Below are 21,514 nucleotides of genomic sequence, written 5' to 3'. Positions count from 1 at the left end.
TGCTGAGTTGGTCGTAACAGGGATGCACTGTCACTGCACAGGCTCTGGAGAGGGGAAGCTCTCGTTTCAGCCCTGCTCTGAGCTGGTCAGAGAGCTCTGCAGGTGTCAGCTGCCTCTTCTTGCCTGTCAAAGAGCCTCCGCTGGCTGCTTCCTACACCAGGCATGCTGAGCTGCCTGAGTGGATGGGATAGGTCTGGACAGAGCTTGGGGAAATGCATCTTGACAGGGCTGTTCCTCTTGAAATCAGTTTCCTCTGGAAACTGCTGACTTGTTTCACTAAATTTAAGGACAGGGAATGTGCTGATTTTATTAGTGTATTCTGTAGGAAGCTGGTGTTTCACTTCAGCTATTTCAATACCACATAATGTATTACACTGTCATCTCACATAACATGTCAGGTCAAAGTAGCTTATATAAACATCCAAACAAGAAAGCCAAGCTAAAAATATCTGATATCATTTCAGTACTTCTGAAACAAAGCATTTCAGCACATGTATGTTTCAAAATGATGGTGCTCTCTTCCATTTAGGAGTGAAAGGACATTTGCAATGTCTGGATTGCCTTTGGAACATGAACAGCCTGAGCTGTGGTGGCTGCTGGAGCTGCATGGCTGGGATTGCTGGTCAGAATGCTGCAATAATTGTTTCTCTACATTTTGTGGGGTTGCAGTGGCGTTTGGAGGCCATGGTCAGGGCTTGAGGCTCACATTCTCATGGCAAAGGTAATACTTGGCCTTCAGTCACACAGAATAGAAGCACTGGACCTGATATGGGGAAACCCAGAGACACCAGACCTTGGGTGGTGGCTTGGCAGAAATGGGATTTACCGTGCCTTGGCTAAGCCTTTACTCGGTGTGGTTGCCTGGGAGAAAGATCTGATTGAAGGATGAGCTGGGTATTTCCCTAATCACCTGTCAGTGGTGAATGAGGACTGGAGTTTGAAGGACCCTCAGTGTTCTGGGAACCTTGTCTCAGGAAGGGTCTTGATACTGGATTAAATCTCTGGTAACATCAAGATCGAGAACAAGTCTTAAAGGAGCACCAAACAAATGGGATTCAAACCCCCTCTGCAATTCAAGGAGCTAAAGACTTCTTAAATGAGTGGTTTAAATAACATGGCAGTTGAAGCAGAGCCATTGAATTGACTATTCAGTCCTTGAGCACTAAAGAACAACTGATACATAGATGATTTCTAAGCAAAATCTTCTATTTGTCAGTTGTGATTATTTTTTATTATTATATACTATTGGTAAAATGCAGGCAGCCCCGAATTTCTAAGCCAAGACTGGCTCTTCCCTGAATTAAGGAACATTTAAGGGTGGCCTGTACCAGATGACTGGGAGTTCTTGAATTAAAATATGCCTCAGAAAGGGAGGAAACCAAAATATTATTCAGTCTGCAGCCTTCTCATGCATTTAAGCTCCTGAAGGACTTGTTTCTTTACTCTTGAGATTCATTATGTCACCAGAAAAGCTTTACTATTTTACTGTGGAAGCAACATAGCCATGAAACATTAATTTTCAGGAATGTGGAAACCATGAAATATGGTTTTTTTCTACTAAATTAAGATTTCACTTTTCTCTCTTCTCACATAGTTAAGGGAACCAATTTTCATTATATATTTATGTATATGCATTCTGGAAATTCTAACAGGAAATATACACAAAACTCAGGAAGAACATTTTTACATTGAAAAATGCCTTTCACTGGTAACCACACCAGCCATTTACATTCCATTTTTCACCCTGAACCACTTTGCATTGTAAACCCACCTTGGAACCAGGTCTGTTACTGAACTGCCCCCACTCTGCTGTGTACATGACCAGCTGATATAGTGTGCCCTGTAAGATGTGGCAGCTGTTTAGATTTGTGTAAAATTCTTTATTTCCCTGTTTCCACAATGCCATTCTCTCACCATGGCAGTGAGAACACCACTCAGACCTGCCTGGCACAGGCACCACTGCACAAGGATCTCCAGCAGTCCCCAAGTGTTCTGCACCATGGCAGATGTCTCTGGCTGGAAGAAAAAAAATGGTGAAGGGCAAATTAATTTGTAATCCATGTAAAGGAAAATATGTAAATATTCCCTTCTTTTCGCTAATCAGTGCTAACTATAGGACTAATGCCTCTTTCTTGATAAAAATGTTACTTACTCAATTTCCATCCAATACCAGCTGATCAGAATTGAAGAATTAGTCAAAACATTCCAGAAGCATCTGTGTCGTGGAAGCCATAGGTTTCTAGGCTATAAGAAATGCCAGAATATTCACGAAATCACTAGTGTGGTTTTCCTTAATGCTACAATCAGTGATGGAACATTAACAGAAGAGTTACTGGATAAGAGCTGATGGCAGAAAGCCTTCTGCCATAAACTGGTAATTCTCAACATGTGCAAACATATTGCCAGAGAAGATGAGTTATACAATTAAAATCGAAATTGGAGATTTGTTATCAAAGAACAGCAATGTGCACTAAAATCCAGCTGAGAGGTTCTCTTATCTTGTTATCTTCAGGCTTCTTTTTTAGTTAATCTAACACAGCTGACAGTATTTGACACAGCCAATTGTGCCTGCTGTCATGTGAGGGGTGTTTTACAGAACTCCATTCCACTAGCACAGAGAGATTTGTCATAGTGCAACTCTTTACAAAGTCTGAAAAGCTTTGCCAGGACTGCATTTCAGGGAAGTAAGATGTGATAAAAATTCTGACAGTCAGAACATTTCTAATGTTATCAGTAATTTCTAAAATGTTGAACAGGCCTTAGTAACATTTTAAGCATGAATTATGTTACATGTTCAATTCAAAAGAAACATTTGATTTTGTCTGGATAAAAATTTTAATCAACTTGGAAAACTGTGGTGGTGTAGCTTTCCCTCTTAACAATTTCAAAACTTCCCCTTTCACATCTTTAGAATGAAGCAGAATTCAAATTCTGGATTGGTTTACAAAATGAATTTCTGTCCTCCCACAGCACTTTCTGTGCCTCCACAAAGAGGACAAGAAGCTTAATGTGTAATTTCTGTGAGCCTTAAGGAGATGGGCTGCATGTCAGTATCTTCAAATCCAGGCTTATACAGCTGCTCTTTGAATATAAATCACAGCTTTTGGGTTACACTAACACTCTCTGCAGTTTAGCACAGTTTTTAATTAATACAATACTGTATTAGTTCTTCTTACAGTCTTACTATTAACGCTCCGTGAAATCCCATTAGCTCTGCACATGGTGCCAGACTTGTTCTGAATGTGGGAAAGAGAGAAATGTACAGTGGTATGAAAAATAAAGAGAGGCTTTCAAGTGGTTTCCACTGTGAACATTCTGGAAAAAAATATATTTTCCAGAATGTAATATGTGGGGCAAGCTTTTCACAAAATTTCAATGCAAACATGCAGATATTTGTCAGCCAAGTTCCCCTGGAGTGTGAAATCCCTTATGCACCACTATTGTTCTACAGGAGAAACATCAGGAAGATGGAGTAGCTCCTAAAAATGGAAAATTAACCAGGCTGTTTTATCGTCCAAATTGACAGAAATGCAAAAACGAAAACAAAACCAAAAACAAACAACCCCCCCCCAAAAAAACCCCACCAAAAAAAAAAAAAACCAACAACCAGAAACCCCCCAAACAAATACCCAACCACAAAAAAAATCTGCCTAGCTGATGCCAACAAAAAGATGAAACTTTCCTTATATTCTTGATTTAAATATTTTAAAATACAGGTAGAGAGGACAGTCAAAGTTTGGGTGAAGTTTTCCAGAAGTTACTTGAATTTCCTGCTTCAGTGATCTGACAGATCCTTCTTAAATCCCCAGAAGACTTAAGTGCCATAGGAAAAACCAGGCTTGTTGCCACCTCCTACAGAACAACCCAAACTATATTAACTACTACAGAAACTTCAGACCTGATTATTTTCTATTAAATGAGTTTTGTACAGTATTGACTGCTTAACAGAAGAGGAATCTGACAAGGAGGTTAGGAAAGGTTAGGAACATTTTAAAAATGGAAAGAATGATGGAGCAGGTAGGATTTAGAAGCAGACTATTCCTGGTGGAAGCTTTCTCATTCTCTCCCGACCCTTCAGGAGCTGCTGCCCTGGAGCAGTGCATGGTTAGGAGGACTCCAGGAGTGCTCCTCTCCCTGCCAGTGCCATGGCTCATCCCCAGCCCGGTGTCTGCAGGCTCCGGGGGCAGTCAGGAGTGGCCTTTCTGCATGGCCAGCATCCAGACGGGCACGCACTGCTCGGGGAAGCCCTCCTGCCTCTCCTCGCGCAGCACCGTGAGCCCGCTCATGGCGATGAGGCTGTGCAGGATGTTGAGGTCTCGGATCACGCTGCTGTCCAGGCAGTCCAGCGTGCAGCCCTCCCTGGCCACATTGTCCTTCAGGATGATGACACCGTTGTCCTTCAAGCCGTCCTGGCAGCGGATGAGAAACTCCAGGAGATCCTTGTCTGTCAGATATCCTAGAAAAGATGGAAAATAGGTCACTAGTAACCGTTCAGACACATTGGAACGGTGCCTTGATCTGAGTCTCCATAGCCTGTTTATTGCAGAAAATTATTATTCTAGTCCTGCCAGATTTAACTGGGAAATCTTGGGCAAATCAACGAGATCAACAAATACAGACTCCAATCAATATTTAGCATCCATACTGGGAGCAGCAACAGATGTGGACAGAAGCCACTGAGGAGAGTGCAGAAAATAGTGGGTGCTGAAGGATTCTTTAATCTGGTGGTTTAAGTTATAATAAGAATCAGTGTCAGGAAGCTGGAGCCAAACAAATTCATACAGGGAAAGAGTGGCAACTGTTTAACAGTGTAAGCAATTACCCACTGGAAACTACCATCAGAAGTGGGGTTTACCACCTCTTGAAATCCTCAAACCAAGTGTGGTTGAATCTTTCAAGATATGTTTTAATTGAACACAAACTGCTGGCTTAGCACAAGGGTAAAGGAATGAATAGAACAGCTTGGGATGTAGAGTAGGTCAAACCAGATAATCCCAGTCACCTCTTTTACTGCTGGAAATCTCTGTAAATTTGTGTAGCACTATATACCCATCAAAGGAGTTCTGGATCAAAGGTCCAGCAAAGAATGCAAGACCTTCCACAATGCCAGTTAAAATCCACATGTTACTCCATACCCCATGGGATTTTTGCAGATATGTATATATTTTCAAATGGTGCTTTTTTCAATATGTTATTGAGATTCTGTTTCTCATCCTTCCTTCTCAAAGACCAGGAGTTCTGCTGAGAACAGTGGTGTAGAGCTCAGAGAAGAGCAAAAGGAGAACTCTCACATGTGAAATATCTAACAAGAATAAACAAGGACATGTGATCAGAAACTGAATGAAAAACTTGGAAAAAAGAATCACCTGTATTTTCTAGTTAAACTATTTCGTTTTCTTGATGGAAGATTTAAACTTTTATAAATTGAAGTTGTCATTTCAAAACCACATTTTGACATAGCATGTCAAGTTTCTTTACCACTCCTAACCAAAAAAAAAAAAAAAAAAAAAAAAAAAAAAAAAAAAAAAAAAAAAAATTTAACTAAAAAGCCCCAAGAGCTGAAGCTGAATACCTTTCAAATTGAATGAAAATGGTAATTTCTGGATGAAATATAAGCTTGCACTTTCACTTTTTTTACAAAATGACTGCAAGACTGCCAGGGTTCACATGCATAAGACAAATCAAGATTTCACTGGCAAGATTCATTGACACCTATTTTGGAACTTATTCTTCTCTTTACTTGGCTTTTAGTGTAGTTTCCTAAGAAAATGAGATCTTGAAGGTGTTTCTCTGTAGCAGACAGTCCTGCCCTCGCTCCATCAGATGAATTTGTTGGCATATTTCAGCCAAATTCAAGATAGGGATAGAAGTCTGATTAATGATTAAGATGACTCCACATGTCCTTGACATTGATGGAGAAAGAAGATTCAGATCTGTGTCTATGCTAAGAATATGATATGCTCCCTTAGTTAAGAGCCACATACCATAGGAGCCTTAGGTAGGTCTAAGCTCATTCCTTCTCATTTTGACTTGAATTTGCTCAAAAGGTGAGGCAGCAGCTACATTGACTGCAATGACTCATTTTTAAAGAAAAGCAAAAATACAAAGGAAAATTATGCTGGTCTAAAGCAATTTGTTCAGACCTCCTCTTGAATAATTCCTTCTGCCCTCTGAAACTGCACCATGGACACTTTGGTTCACAGATTAGGAGAAAACCTTCTTTCCACTGCATAGAATTTTATTTTTGTTTGGTAAGGTACATAGCCTTCATTATCTGATTGCTCTAAATGCAGCAGGACATTCACCAGGGTGGCTGCAGGAGAAGAAGCAGATGTTTCTTATAGGAGGGGCTACTGTGGGACACAGCTAAGGGAACCTGTCTGATAAAGATCAGTGCATGCAATAAGACCTGACCTGATTTACAGATATTGGTGATTCCACTGTGGCTTTTTTCCTGATTGTTTCCTGAAATACCTCCAAGCTTGGACAACCAGCAGGTTCAGAAACCATTGTTCACAAATGTGGTCAGCCCCGTGTGTCTCTCTGCACCTCAGGCAACTAAGGAAGAGTATTCCTGCTCCAGAAAATCCATATATAAAGCCTTCCCCTCAGCTGCACCTTTGCAGGCAGGCTGCTCTCCAGGAACTGGTCCTTTCTCCAATACGTGACCTGAAAAATCCAACTTGATTTGTACCCACTGTACATGTGGCTTGGGGGAACTCTCAGAAGTCTCTCGTGATGTTTTAGGAAGTAGTCCCAAAGATTTGAGAACCTCCTTTGAGCACAGGCTGCCTGTTCTGTGAGATGTAGGCCAGAAGGATCCCGCAGAACTAACCTGAAACCCACTGAATCCAGATGACATCGTATCTTCGTGGGGCCGGCGTGAATTCCTGGAGGCTTTTGCAGTAATACATCTCCACTCTGTCCTCCTTGCCCTGCAGGTAGTTCGGGACCTCAGCCAGGAAATTCTCCATCATATCCACCAGCTCCACACTCTCGAAAACCGGCAGCAGGACGTGCTTGCTGATCCGGCCTATCCCAGAGCCACAGTCCAGGGCACGGCTGGTGCCAGCTTTCCCCACCCCCTGTGGGATGCAAGAAAATGATTACAAATCTGAAAAACACCACCTGAAAAAATCACAGCAACACTGTCACTCACTCGGTGTCCAGCCAGGCTGGTGTCTACTCTCCTTATCTTTGCAGGGCTGTTGGGGGATTGGTAAGAATCAGCACAGATTTGGGTAGTGCTGTCTGAGCTGAGCTGGGCTGTCACATTCCTGGGCTGCTGCTGCTGGGACTTCTCACTGCATTTACTGCTCCTCAGGAAGGTTTTGCATGGTGTAAGAAGAGACAGTCTTTCACAAGCTCCTAGCCTTCTCAGAAGATCCACTACTCTTTGTAAAGTCCTTGCAATTTCAAATGTTCACACCTCACAGGCAACTATGTGGCTGGGTAAGCCTCATTCTGTGCCCTGTAAAGGCCTAATAAAAAGGAAGTGTACAGCAAATACTGCATGCAGGCAGTAACTTCTGCAACACAGAGCTCCTGAGGTGCCCATGGGCATTTCTGCAGATACACAGAATCCCTGGGATCAAAGAGCAGTTCTCAAATTGTGTTTGAACAAAGATTTTGTAGTGGTAGGTAACTTACAACAACTCAAGAAGTTTGGGCTGGAGCATATACAGAATTTCTCTTTTAGGCATAGAGACAAGAAAGATGTTTGACTAGGTTTTGCTTAACTGTTCCTTTTTTCTTCATAAATGTCATCTTTGGACAGAGATCAGACATGAAAAAATGTGGCACAAAGGCTGTGACTATGAGCAAATAATGAAGCCCTGTAAAAGAAGCTTTATACTGAAAGCTGTATTTCACTCCTAAAGCTTCCATTCTAGCTATAAAACGGCTCTTAAGAGCCTGCTGCTGTTCTGTAAAACAGAAATTCTGAGTCTACACATGCACTGACTGTGGGATAGAAGCTCCCTTGGCCAAAGTTATCTGTTAAACAAATATATTAAAAGCAAATGTAAACACCTTTTCCCTGTCCTCTGGAACTGAGTGTTGAAGTGAAAGCTGTGGGCCAAAGCCCCTGCTGCAACTTCACTGCACTCACTGGAAGAGTCTTGCTCTTCTTGCTTGTTGGGATACCCCCCCTTTGTAATGAACCAAGCACAAATCATGTAAGTCACACTTTTTTGGCCTGGCTTCAGTGGGTAATTCAGTAGATTATTAAGGTCAAAGGACAGCACTGTCAATGACATGACTATGAATAGCCCAGGCGAGCATCTGATTACACGGAGTAATTGTAGAAAGAGCACACGGCCCTCAAGGGCTCTCACCAGTCTCCAGGGCTGCTGCTCCCAATTTGTATGCCCAGGAAGATTAATCTCCTGATGTGTGCACGAGTCCACAGACCTTCAACCCTGTTGGGCTCTGGAGACTACCTGTTTGTAGTTAGCCAGAAAATGGGAGCCATTCCTCATCCACAGGCTGCACTTAGGAGCACGTGGCTTTTACTGAGGACCAGACTAAGAGGTAACGAGGAGTTCAGGAATGGAGAAGGAACACTGTCTTGGATCTTTACAAGGTGGGTTTCCATATTGCTGGCTGGCAGATACATACAGGTCTACACTGATGGGATTAAGTAAAAATCTTTGAGAAAGCTGCTGCAAAAACTGGGATGATTTACCAAAACCACCGACAGAATTCGACAAAAAGCCAGCTAATTCTGTCAACACTTGTGTTTCATAGAATCTACAGTCACAGTTCCTCGCTCAAAACAGGGAATTCATCTCCCATGACACATCACAGCAAGGACCTCTGATGACACATCTCTGTGTGCCATCGAGAAGAAGGAAAGGGAACAGTCTTGGAAGATGAAGTTTGATCCCACACTTTGCTGAAAAGGAGTGAGAGCTTCAAGCAGTCAGTTGAGAAGCCCTGCAAAACACCACGGCTCCATTTGTAATGAAAATGTTGACATAATTCCATGTTCAGCTAATATATTTTCAGTTTGGAAGTGCTCAGGGCTTTGACAGAGTATTAACATTTTCTTTGGAAGGCAAACATTTTCCCAAAAGTCTAATTGAGTTGAAAATCAGACTCCTTATTTAAAAAAATAGTATAAGTAAAAACTGTAAGCCAGAACAGGCTTCAAAATTTGAGACTGACTGCTCCTCTGACTACTTGCTTCCCATTAGTCAGAATTGCTGTCCTTTAGGACACATATACACACCCCAAAATTGTTCTCTAAAGCTAAATGTGGCACTCATAAATTTCGTTCTGAATAAAAGAGCTGTGGGATACGTTCCTGGTGCTACTTAGGTCTTGGAAGAGCAGAAAAGCAGTGAAGCTATGTAGGACAAAAAAAGGAATCAGAGTTCAAGAAACAGATAAAAATCCCAGTGGTTTTCTTTTTAAATAAATTTTAAAAGAGCATATTTTCAACAACATCTCTTCTATCACTTTGATCACACTGGAGAAAAATCGGTTTCAAGAAGTTTTCACTCAGCAAGTAACCAATCACGGCACTGAGTTGGGGGTAAGAGAGGGAGAAAGCGTTGAGGGCAGAGAGGGAGCTATAAAGTCAATATAATCTCCATCTGTAATATTTTACACACCTAGAGCTCACAACCGACGCTGAATTAATGCTTCCTTTGTTTTCTTTATTTTCTTTTTTACTCACTACCTCCGGATCAGGCACTTGGAAACACAGTGGCTGTGTGGACACCGAGGCATTAGCACGCTGCCATAAATATGCAGGGCTGTAGCTGTGCTGATAACCCTGTGGCTGAGACAGCCTGGAGCTTGTCTGCACAGCACTGTTGGCTCAAGCCATGTTGCTCTTGGTTTGAGTTCTGCCCACACACACATAAAACCTCTTAACTCGAGCACAGTGGCACTTTCAACTCCATTCGACTCGCCCGTGAACGAGACAGGCTAAAACATACGGGAAGCCCTCAAGTCCCTTTCTGTAATTCCTTCCATGTGCCCAGGCAAGATAAATTCTCCAATGGTAAAGAAATCTGTAGCTCAGCTTACAGTGGTGCTAAGGATCATGCTAAGAAATGCCATACCTGAAGGTATGCAACATCAGTCATGGAAGGGAAATGTCACAGTGTGGCATTTCCACGCCAGCCAAGCTAACTCAAGAGGGGTAATTTGAGTGGAACCGGGCAGGTATTTTTTTAGGGAGCACCAGCTTTGCCAGAATGTAAAGTTTTAAATGAATAAAACTCTCTGTGAAACTGGTATTTCAAATCTAGAGAATAGGTTTTAGCCAAAAAAACATGGTAAAGAACGCTGAAAATGTCAAAGTACTTCTTTTTTTTTTTTTTGTCATTTTCAAGGAAAAAAGAAACCAAACTTGTCAACTTTTAATTTCTAAAGAGCATTTTTTATTTTGGAACTGACTTGAGCTCTTGAAAACAAAGGGAAAAGTTTTTCAGAGGGTGGAACAATTAAAAAATTGTTCAGTTGATCTGAAACAAATTTTCCAATTTTACAATTTTGTTAGACTTCTCTTAAAAAAGAGAAAGCATATTATGGTGAATCAGACTGTTTTTTTCTATCTTGATCACCTTATGGGTTATAAAAAATATTCATAGGGCCACAAACTTGGTAAGACAGTTCATTAGCTTTATTATAAAGTCACTGCTACAGAAAGCCACTAAATATCCGTATCTAGTTGAGCAGGATTCAAATTTCAGTAGTAAGAAAGGAAAATAAATCATAGGAAACATAATCAATTGACTACATCTCAACAAAGGACAGGCTTTCACAAACTAAATCAGAATAAGCAAAAGGTGCAGACTCCTTTCTGCTCCTTCTTTATTTTTTTCTTGTTTGATCTTGGCCATTCAGAGTATCCTTTCTATCCCTGGCTAATTATAGGAGTAGGAATTTTGCTCTGGAGTATTTTGTATCTGTCATCACAGCTGATGCATTGGGTATGATTCCTCTTTGGCATGTGAAACTCTGTCACAGACTGTACGTCTTCCTTTTCGGGTCTTGGAGAGGAGAAAGTGTAACAGTGTGACAAAAACCTGCTGCAAGAAACTGCATCTATGTGATGTCTGGGAAGGGTGACATCTTCCCCTGAGCACACACTTATGCACTGCTTGAATTCACAAATGTCCTTAAAACAAGACTTAAAGAAACTCTAAGGAATGTGCCTCAACCGCATTTCATTTTTCTTCTGAAAATGCCATTTTCAGAAATGTCATTCAGAAATGTTACCATCAGGTTCAGCTCCTTACTGAACCTCCTTTGCATTTTCTCATTTTGTGTTTGTTGTCAGCATGATACAGGGAGGCTCTGAGAAGCCTTTTTTGCCTCAGCATTAATACAAATGATTGTTGATATAGAAAAATGCAGCTATTCATTTGTGTTTTGCTGGCTCACGGCCCCAAAAGTCTCCCTCTATCATCACCCCTTTGCCATCACTTGCCCTTCACTGCTCTGCATGATTTCTATCTGTTGTCAAGCCACACTCATTTTCAAGCCCAATCCATTTAAACTGTGCCCTTTTTTCCTCCCATATACAACATCTAATTAACCTATTGAGCTTTCTTCCCACAGTGGATCACTCGGGCTAAAAAAAGTTCATCTGGTTATCCCAAATTTGTACATTCGAGCAGAAAATTAAAGATCTATGGTAGCATTATGTAGAACTAGTAATTTTGTCAGCAGGACAACTTAACAAATTTGTTTGTGGATTCTTTAACATCTAATACTGTTGTTGAGCTGATTTAGTGGGCTCCTTCCCTGGGAAGAGGGAAGGGCAGTCAGAAAACCATCAGGCCACACTTCTAAAGATTTTCAGATTTCCAAAGACAGATTTAGGACTCAACAGGATTTTCAGAAACCTAAGGACCAAAGAGATACTGCTCTTAAAATCCCACTTGGCATTTCCTTGCAACTCAGGCCAAAGCAGACCTTTCAAGATGTTTACAGACCTTTAGCAATCTGCCTGAAAAGGTGTTCAGTGACACTGGAATGTTTAAGGAAAAATATTTTGCCTAATGTGTAACTTATTTTATATACTTCCAATGTGTGGGAGATGGTGGGTTTTGCTGCAGGATTCTCAGAAGTATCTATAAATAGGCAAACCAGAAGCTGTGCATTTAGTCTCAGCCAGTTTCCCAACAGGACTGCAAGAATTTGCACAGACAAATCTGCCACTGAAGCCAACAAGGATTTTATCATGAAAGGTCCCAGTCCTGCACTCAGAATTAACCCCTCACTCAAACCCATCTACAAGAACTCTTTGCACAATCCTCATTGCCGTTTAGGAGCATTAGAAAAGGATGTAAAACAGGTAAATAATGATGTAAGACCAGGCAAAATGTGTATTCATGCTGATGAATGACCCGGCAGAACACATGGCTAGACCCAACGACAGTGGTGACCTGTGACTGCAAATCAGATGTGACACATGGTGGCTGGGCACCGTGCACGTCATTTTTGACACATCACCACTGCTTCTTGCAGAAGATGAGGTTAAATGACTCACCCCAACAAACTTCCTGAGAAATTCCCGGGAGGATTCAACGTCTGTGTTGGAGAGCTCGATGTAGTCCCCCATCATTCCCTCTTCTGTGGCGGGCACCTCCCGGTAGAAGTGTTTGGCCCTGGCGTAGAACTGCATCTCCCCATTGATGACTTGACTTGTCAAAGCATAAAGTTTCACTGCAAGCAGATAAATCACCATTTTATTGTTCGTGACAGATACTTCTGGCTTAGTTAATGACTCCAGAGGCATGATGATGAAGACCTGTGAATTTAAGTTGAGCCTTCAAAATATCAAATCTGTTTCTAAGGCAATGGTGGAAGGAAAGGTGTTGGATTGAATCCTACAAGACCTTGAAGGGATCCAGCCCTCCTCAGGCAAATTTGGTGCTTTCCAGGTTCAGAAGTAATTTCAATCATCACACTATGTTTTTGTGTCAGTGAAAAATCACTTCAGGTTTGAAGTGACACACATGCCAAGGACACCAAGTCTGATTTTTTCCTGGAAAAGCTGTGGGCAGCATTTACTACTATGCAGGATCATCATTTCTGCTATCACTGACCTGACTGTTGTGCAGATTTCCAGGTATGCTTCCCAGCTATTGACAGCTGCACGGAGAGTGCACCAGGAAGAGAGTGGATGAATGAGGCACTTGCTCTGGTTTATTTTTAGTGATACTGTACGGTCTGTGGCAGTGCAAGTAAGCTGAACCAAGGAGCAGATGGTAGTCTCAGGCCTAAATGAGTACACAGGGGGGACACAATTTAGGAGAGACAGTCCTAAATTTTCATCTGTCACAGGTCAAGGAGCAAGGTAATCAGTGGATGATATACTGAAAGGTTCCTGTGTGCCAGAGCCTTGGATATTTCTTTTCATTGCTTGGCTGCATTGCTGCTAATACACAGCAATCAGTATTTTGAAGATGTTTATTAAAACCTGTGAGTTTTGCTTGATAAAGGGCTATTTTGCCCTGTTCTTTAAAAAGTGAGGTCTATCCTCCACACCCTGGGTTTTTCTGTACTTGATGTGCATCAGCATGTCAAAAGTATGGATTCAAAGCTCAAAAGTTTGGATTGAAGCAGGCTATGAATTTTGCTTGGAAACCATCACCTCTGACTGTCTCGTGTGTGCACACAAGTGCGTGGGCATTCTCCTGTGTGTGTGGCAGACCCTCCAGCAGAAACACAACCCCAAGCCTGGCAGTGAAAGCCAAGCAAGGAGCAGGGACGGCTCACACTGGGAACAAGCCTTTGCAAGCACCACCTTGCAGCATGAGACCAGCTCTGCTGCAGCTTCCCAGCGCTCAGGGAACTGGAAATGCTCCAGTAGCAAACACCTTCTGAGTTCATGACAAGGGAGAGGGAGAGCTCCCTGCCAGCTGCACAGAAGGACCAGGGAGCAGTTCTTTGTCACTGCATCTTCAAACTTCCATGGGAGCACTGCCAGCTGCTGCTGGGAAGGGGCTGAATTGGCTTGTGCAGGCCAGGGAACAGGAATTATGCCCTCCACACAGAGGAGGAGAGTAAGGCCAGAGGCCCTGAATATGAGCCTGGAATGTATTTAATTGAGGGCAAGCAAGCTCAGCGGGGAATGATAAGTGTGTGCCTGCCCATCCTCAGCAGGAGAGTGACATTTTGGAGGCAAATGAGGGGGGGACAAAGGAAGTAGAGTAGGGAATAATTACCACCAAGGACCACTCGGAACAGAATAGTGCTATTGGGTTACATATAAGCAGCATGCCCAGCATATCCCTCATCCAACAAAAGCAGCATTACCAGCCCCTCTTGTCATCACCTGCTTAAGTCAACTGCTGAACGGATACTATTAAAGCTTTAATCCATTACACATTTATGTTATGCCTGAGAAATTTATACCACAAGAAGCACTGAGCCCAGCAAGGGTCAAACCTGGGAGTTTTACACAGTCCACTGATTATATTCACATACTCAGAAGAAACCATTCAGCTGAAGAAATTAATATGAAGGGGGCAGCAGCCAATCCCCAGCAAACCTGGCCAGGGTGGCTCCCAGAGCCTGGGAAAAAGACTCCATCAGTGGCTGGGATTTTTCCAGTAAGGGATCTCTGTCCTTATCCAGAAGTGGCACCATCTTGTCTTCTCTGTCTCCTTTTGCTCTGTTTCAGAGGTCAGCCTTTCTGCTGAACAGAACTGAATCCCTGTATGTTGGCTTTGTTAGATCTTCCATATATGAGCCGAGTGATGATTCCGGGAGTTGTTTCATGGACCTGTCAAGGGACAGTGATTTATCCCATTTTGCAAGACTGAAAGGAAAGGCATTTACAGGCTGTCTGCACACCAGGACAGCATGAACAACAAATATTCAGAGTCCTTCTACTCAAAACATGAGCCTGACCTGCGGCAACACATGGGGACGATATGGTGTTCAGGATATCAGATCTGGAGTGTGTGCTCTCACATTTCTCACTCAGAACCAATATCAGGCCTACAGAATTCCTGCCAGGACTTGCATGCACACACCAGCTGACTGCAGCTCCTCCTGGGCCATCTGGGGCCCCAGAGCCCTGCCCTACGTGCTGGCATCCAAAACCAGCTCTGGGTGAGCATCCACAGGGGCTTCTCTATGCATTACACTGTGTAAAGATGTTTCACGCATGTCTCCCACCCCAGGGCATGCAAAGGACACGGGCCAGTGCAAAGAGGAGCACTGTACCCAAAGTTTTCTCCTGTGGACCCAGAGCCTTGCTTGTACAGTGTGAAATCTATAGAGGTCATTTCCAGCTCTTGCTCGCTCAGTGCTCCTCTCAGGAATCTGCAGCACTGCCAACTCTCCCAGTGCACAACCTGGTTTTCCAGACACAGCCAATCCACCTCACCTCTGATCTGCCTTGCAGCTGTGCCTGGCAGGCTCCAGCAGCAGCACCACAGGGAGGAGGAGGTTTGCCAGCTTGCAGGGATCTACCCCAAAAGGGAAGTGCCACATGTCCTTGGTGGCTGTCAGTGTTGCAGCCGTGCCTCCCCCTCATCACAGGACCTGCCTAGCCAGAGGCATCTCCCTTTCCATGACCTGTGTGGGACTGCCTCATGCATCAGGAAATGAAATACTTGTGAGGCCTGCTATGGCTACACAGCCTGCCTTCAATGAATTTTGTAAAGCAGGGCACGAGCAGGATAGAACGGCACAGGCTGCAGCTTCCTCAGACATCACAGGGCAGGCAGCTGTCTAACATATGAGATTTTCAGTGTTAAGGCAGGTAACTTGTAAGACTGAAAGTCAGAAATGTGTTTCCAGTAAAGAAGAAACTTTTTCATGGCCCACTTGCCCCTCACCACCTGAACCTGCTGGCAAGTCCCCAAGTGGAGATGGTTGAAGCAAACCCACAGCTCAAGCAGGCCGAGGGCATGAACTGGCTCCCTAAAGGTCACTCCAGTCATGAGACATCAATAATTTTCAGTCAGTGCAAACACAGTCTGGATGCAGAGTGCTGATCTACTGAATGTCAACCAATGTGGACTAGACAGACACTATCCACCTGAGCCTTTTGCCTGCAAAGTTCAAAACATTATCTCTCATATTTTCTTATCGATCAGTTAAAAATGTTGTTTTCCAGGGCATCTGGTCTAAACCTCTGAAGAAATGGATGACTGAATAGGTAAGACCCACTGCAATCCCAACCTGCAGTATGCTGACTTATAGTTCTTGACTTCAGGGTTTCCTCAACTAAATTTCCCTGGCAGAAGTAAATGTTGCAAGTAATTTTTTTGAAGTTTTTATTTGTGAACATTATTTTGTGGCTCCAATTGCTTTCTGCAAGATACTGAACTAATTCCAGTTTGGCTGAGTGCTCCCTTTTAAATGCAACATCTGCTTTGTGCATCAGTTGAAAAATAGTTATCTGCGTGCATGGTAGGATCTACCTCTCTACTGTGGTCTGAGTACCATGTAAATTCTGTTTTATAGAGGATGAACATCATCCCGCCCCCAAAGCAGATTTTACTTACAGCCACGTGCCTCACATGCAGGAATATTTGTCTCCAGGGATGGATCTTCTCAGTTTTCCACTCCAGATCTCAGCCCACTGGCACCGAGTCCCACAGCCCGTGTAAACACGTGCATAATTTCCAGCATCTGAGCAGCTCCAATAAAGTCCACTGGGCTTAAGGGCTCTCACACACATTTAAGTACATTGTTGGATCGGGGCCTGAAGTTACTCATGTCTTTTATTTATAAATGTTAGGCTGGTCTGTAAAAGTGACATGTTTCTTTTAACAGGCTGTGATAGCAGATATGCTCAGCTCCTAAGTAAACACGCCCAGAAGAGCTCCACCACTGAACCCAGCAATGGAGTGGGGGGAGCATGGGGTTAGCAGAGTCTGGGGGAAGCTTTGGACCTTGCTGACCCTGGGCAGCACTGCAGGATTCAGTGTGAGGCTTGGCTTCAGTGTTATTACTCATAAGTCGGGTCAAGCACATGCTTAACTTCCCTGCTAGGTCAGTGTTGCTCTAGCCCTTTGACACTGTTTACACAGTGATATGTGGCTCTAGTCCTGAAGCCTGAGAAGTTCAGCTCATTTCTGCTCAGGCCCACTCTGAACTGAGCTGGAAACTGGCACTATGCAGAGGTGTTCAGAACTGCCACATTCTGTCCTCTCCATCACAGAGAGCACTGGATCACAGGATAGTTCAAGTTGAAAGGGACCTAAGGAAGTCTGCTCCAAACTGCTGCTCAAAGCAGGGACAAACACAATGTCAGATGAGGTTCATCAGGGTTTAGACAGCCAGGTTAAGAAAGCTTCCAGTGATGGAGAGTTGCACAATTTCTTTGAGCAACCTGTTCCAATGTTTGACTATCCTCACATAAAAAGATTTTTTTCCTTATAGCCAGTCTGGACTACTTTTGATTTATCAACACCAGTCCTGGTCCTCATGCTGCATACAGCTGTGCAGATCTTAGCTCCATCTTATTCATAACCTTCCTGTAGGTACTACAGGATGATATTTGGCCTCTCTTCTGGCTGAACATGCCCCATTCCCTTTGTCTGTCTTCACAGGACACGTGCTCCTGTTCCCTCACCACACTGAGGGTCTTCCAATTCATTCCATGTCATTTCCTGCACCGGCAGTTCAAGGCTCTACACGTAGGTCCAATGACTGCTGCAGAAAAGGGGATCATCACTTCCTTCAACCAATTAGCCATGCTTTTGCTAATTCATCCTGGGATTCTGTTGGCTGCCTGTGCTTCCAGGACACTCAGCTGCTGCCTACCAAAACCCCACCAGAAGGGCACTCCCTGGCCAGACACTGACCAGTCTGTTGTGTTGCTACCAGGGTTTTTCCTATCCAGGTACACAACCTGGTGTTTGGGTTGGAATTTCAGTGGATTTGAATGGCACTAGGTTGTTACTGTCTCTTTCCTCCAGCCTATTTAGGTGCCTCTGGATGGCAGTCTTGATTTAGAGCTTGTGAGCAAGTCCTGGCAGTTGGCTGCAATCTCTGGATGTGATGATAAAACAATCCTTCACCTCCTCCAGGTTATTGATAAAGATGGCAGGGGGTTGAAACCAGATGAACTTTAAGGTCCCTTCCAGCTCAAACCATTCCACGGTTCCAAAAAGGACAGGTCCCAGGACAGACCCTCGTAGGATTCCACTGAGCTCAAGATTTGACCACAACTCTCTGAGCCAATCACCCAAACATTGCCTTTCCCCCTATCCAGACCCAGCAGAATGTGAAGTTCCCTGGATTCACGGCAGATGAACTACTCCCCCTGTCCTCATGCCCACTTTCACTTCAAGACAACAACCATGGAGTAAGAGACAGGCTGCATATTCATGTGAAGACTGGGCTCACAGTCCATCTTCCAGGGAGTCAAAGTAATTTGGATAAGCTGGCAATAGACTTGTAAGATCATTAGTTCAGTTTTAATCAGTCAGGTCATGAAAAACCTGGCAGAGGGGACCTTTGGTCTGATAGGAACATTTTTCAAAGCCTGTGGCCAGGAATGGAAATTCAAATAAAATTCAGACAAGAAATAAGTATAGTTTTATGAGTGAAGAAATTAGGTCTGGAAACAGCTGAATGGTGACTGATGGGTTCTCAGCCATTTGAAACCCTTAAAACAAGGTATTTCTGTGTTCATAAATACATACTGTGACCCAGACAAGCTACAAGCATGATGCCAGAATTTTTACACTCAATTTTAAGTTAGATGCTCATAATGATACTTTCTAACCTTAAAATGATGTAGTGGTACTTACACTAACAGTTAACACTGTAGGAAATCCTGCCCAGTTTGTAGTAAGTTGTGTTTATTTTCAAAACAAATGAAAGAATAACATTTTCATCGACTTCATGAGATTCCATCAACTTGCAATTGATTTCCCTTCCTTTCCACCTTTCCTTCCTTTCCATTGTTCACAGCTACCTACCACTAGGGATAGGAGTATTTATCTGCCATGTTTCATTTTAAATAGCTGCAGATATTGCTGCATTTAAAAAGCCACATTAAAAATACTAGGATAACACGGAAATGTTTTTTCTCTTTACAGGATTAATGAATTCTACCCTCTTGAGCAGAGTTATCATTGGCATCTGTTCAGTTCACACAAACAGGGAAGATCTTTGTTTTGCCTAAATGGATCATTCAATTAGAAAGGAACCCCCAAGAATTCACTTAAACAGATTGCAAAGGTTCATCCTTCCCATCTTAAAATTCCTACAGTTCTAACATTGAGTGTAGGCTGGATAATTCTGCTTAAAACAGGGCATGCTAACGTAATACAGACTTAAGTCAAATCTACTTTTTAGCTTTATTCTCAAACGCAAATTTTGTTTCTTATTCAGGATCAAGTTTTCATAAGAAATGAACATTCATTTTCTACATCTTAAAAAAAATACAAAAACCCACAAAACCCTCTTGGCATTCTGTACCAGAGGCTGTCATTGAAATTTGTCTATAAATAATCTTTTGGCAGCATTTTCCTCCCAGAGAGCAAACGGCAGGTTAGAAAATCTGCTGCAAAGATCTACATAAGGAAGACTCTTGAAAAAACATTTAAATCACTTCCTTTCAAGCACTTGTCCAAAACAATGCAAACACCAGAGCTAAGGACACCCAGAATGACAACAAAACAGGTATCAGGCAAAACAAAGAAGCACCTGCCAGATCTGCTAGTTTTCCATTTGTCCTTCCAAGCTCCAAACAGGTCAAAGCATGTTTTACTCAAATTATGGCAAAAATAAGAATGGTCAGCCAGAAACTAAACTAACTAAGGGAGGGAGCCAGTCCCTCCCTTGCCCTCCTCTAAGAATCTGTGGAGTATTTAGGTGAAACAACAGGCTAGGCTCTGTCTGTGGGAGCTGGGAGCTCTTAGCGATCACTGCAGTCGCTTGAGCTGGGTTTCTCTAAACTGCTCCTCGTCACTGTCAGTAACGTGCTTGCCCTGCGCCATCTGACACAATCCCTCTTTGCAGAGCACATACGGACACCCCTGCTCACGGCTACTCACCCAGGGGAAGCTTCTCCAGCAGATAGAGGTAACACTTGAAGAAGTCGTTTTGGATCGCCTTGTGCAGGACAAAGGACATGCTGTGCCGACAGAGTTCTTCGTCTGTCTTGTGCCAGCGTGACTTAAAGGCCAAATGTGCAGCTTTGTAGGCCATGATGAAGATTTTTTTGGGGAGAGTGGCCAGCTGCTGTGGCTGGTGTTCTTCGGAGGACCTGTCCTTCCGAGGGGGCAGAGGCAGTGTCATTTAAATTGTGGCAATGTGCTGTCATTCTATATCGGGGTGTGTGGCAGGGGGAGGAGGCGGGCAAGGAGGGAGTGAGAAATGCTGGCTCTTGGCACTGGCTCACACTTATCCCTGGAGTGTTGCCCTCTGAAACAAGCAGGTGCTGGAAAGTGGAAAAAAAAAAATCCACCAGGAAATGGCTTATCCAGGGTAAAAGTATATCTGTTCCAAAAAGGAGTGGCTTTAATGCAATTGTACTTTTCCTAATCTATTCAGCTTTCACTTCAAAGGAACTCAGATATTATCCAGAATCTCCCACTTATATTTTGCAGGGTGATTTTGTTTCTGTGTTTCTCCCTCTATTAGTTCTTCAGTGCAGGGCACTCAAGAGGAAGGCCAGAGGACAAAAGATGGATGTGCCTCTACACAAAGTGTGAGTCCTGATAAACTGTGATTCTAGCAAGCAAAGGTTTCCCCTTTTCAAGCTGTTTGTTCCAGGTGTCTGCAGTATCAGTACGCTGCACTGCAGAAACGCAGGCAGGAAATTGGATGTTCCCAATACCTATGGGCTGCCCTACATTCCCAGCAGCACTGCAACCTCCTGACAAATATCTGACCAAGTTTTTAAGAACAGCACAAAGGGGACCCAGCCTTCACCAAGGAAAATAAATCTTATCTGGAAAAATACACTTAATTTTCCTTTAAGCGGGATCAGTTCCCTAGTCTAGCTCACAGATGATGTGTGGATTTGTCACATGCCACAGTCTGGGGGCTGGAATGGCCACCTCAGATGGCAGTGGCCTATCCATAATGCAGATCTCACTGCTTCATCCTGTCAGAGAGGTGTGCTCTGGGGGTGCCATAACAGCCAAAGGTTATCCTGGTTTCACTCAGCAAAGTGAGATTTCCTCTTACCAGACACCATAAATCCCAAAAGAATAGTTAGGCACAGTGACACCCACACTTGTCTTTCCGTGGTACAGTTCTCACTCAATACAAATGTGTCAGAAAAAACAGTTCTGAAAAAAACAGGGTTAGTTTTTCAGGGTGAATGTTGGTTTTAACTCTTTTAGATAAATTAGGGGTAGGTTTGACTCACAGTAGTCCTGCCCTACAAAAAAGAGTGAAAATCTCCAGAAGGCTGCATAAATACAAACTCCTCTTATTTTACCTGCATGTGATCAAATCCCTGTTGTAGCTCTGTAATCTATGAGTTGCTGTGGACACACCCTTGGTATTCAGATCCTAGTGCAGCTAAGCAAGTGAATCTCAAGAGCACTGAGCCTTTTAAAGCACT

General features: G+C 43.2%; 1 protein-coding gene across 4 annotated transcripts in view; it reads right to left on the bottom strand.

Moving 5' to 3' along the window:
• Window positions 1-3,666: 3,666 nt before the first annotated feature.
• The window catches only part of NTMT2 (N-terminal Xaa-Pro-Lys N-methyltransferase 2), a 29,943-nt gene continuing 12,095 nt past the window's right edge, over window positions 3,667-21,514 (bottom strand). Inside the window, exons 2-5 of one of the 4 annotated variants that reach the window (XM_063406655.1) lie at window positions 19,995-20,211; window positions 12,512-12,687; window positions 6,836-7,085; window positions 3,667-4,456 (exon numbers count right to left, since the gene is read on the bottom strand). In XM_063406655.1, coding sequence (XP_063262725.1) covers window positions 4,188-4,456; window positions 6,836-7,085; window positions 12,512-12,687; window positions 19,995-20,148 — 849 coding nt within the window. In that variant the 5' untranslated portion in view covers window positions 20,149-20,211 and the 3' untranslated portion in view covers window positions 3,667-4,187. Of the gene's footprint in view, window positions 4,457-6,835; window positions 7,086-12,511; window positions 12,688-19,994; window positions 20,326-21,514 lie in introns of those variants that run through there. The other 3 variants (XM_063406656.1, XM_063406654.1, XM_063406658.1) reach the window with 3 other exon arrangements.

Source organism: Prinia subflava, chromosome 10 (genome assembly GCF_021018805.1).
Source record: "Prinia subflava isolate CZ2003 ecotype Zambia chromosome 10, Cam_Psub_1.2, whole genome shotgun sequence".
Taxonomy (NCBI): domain Eukaryota; kingdom Metazoa; phylum Chordata; class Aves; order Passeriformes; family Cisticolidae; genus Prinia; species Prinia subflava.
This window is presented reverse-complemented; position numbering and strand designations above follow the sequence as displayed.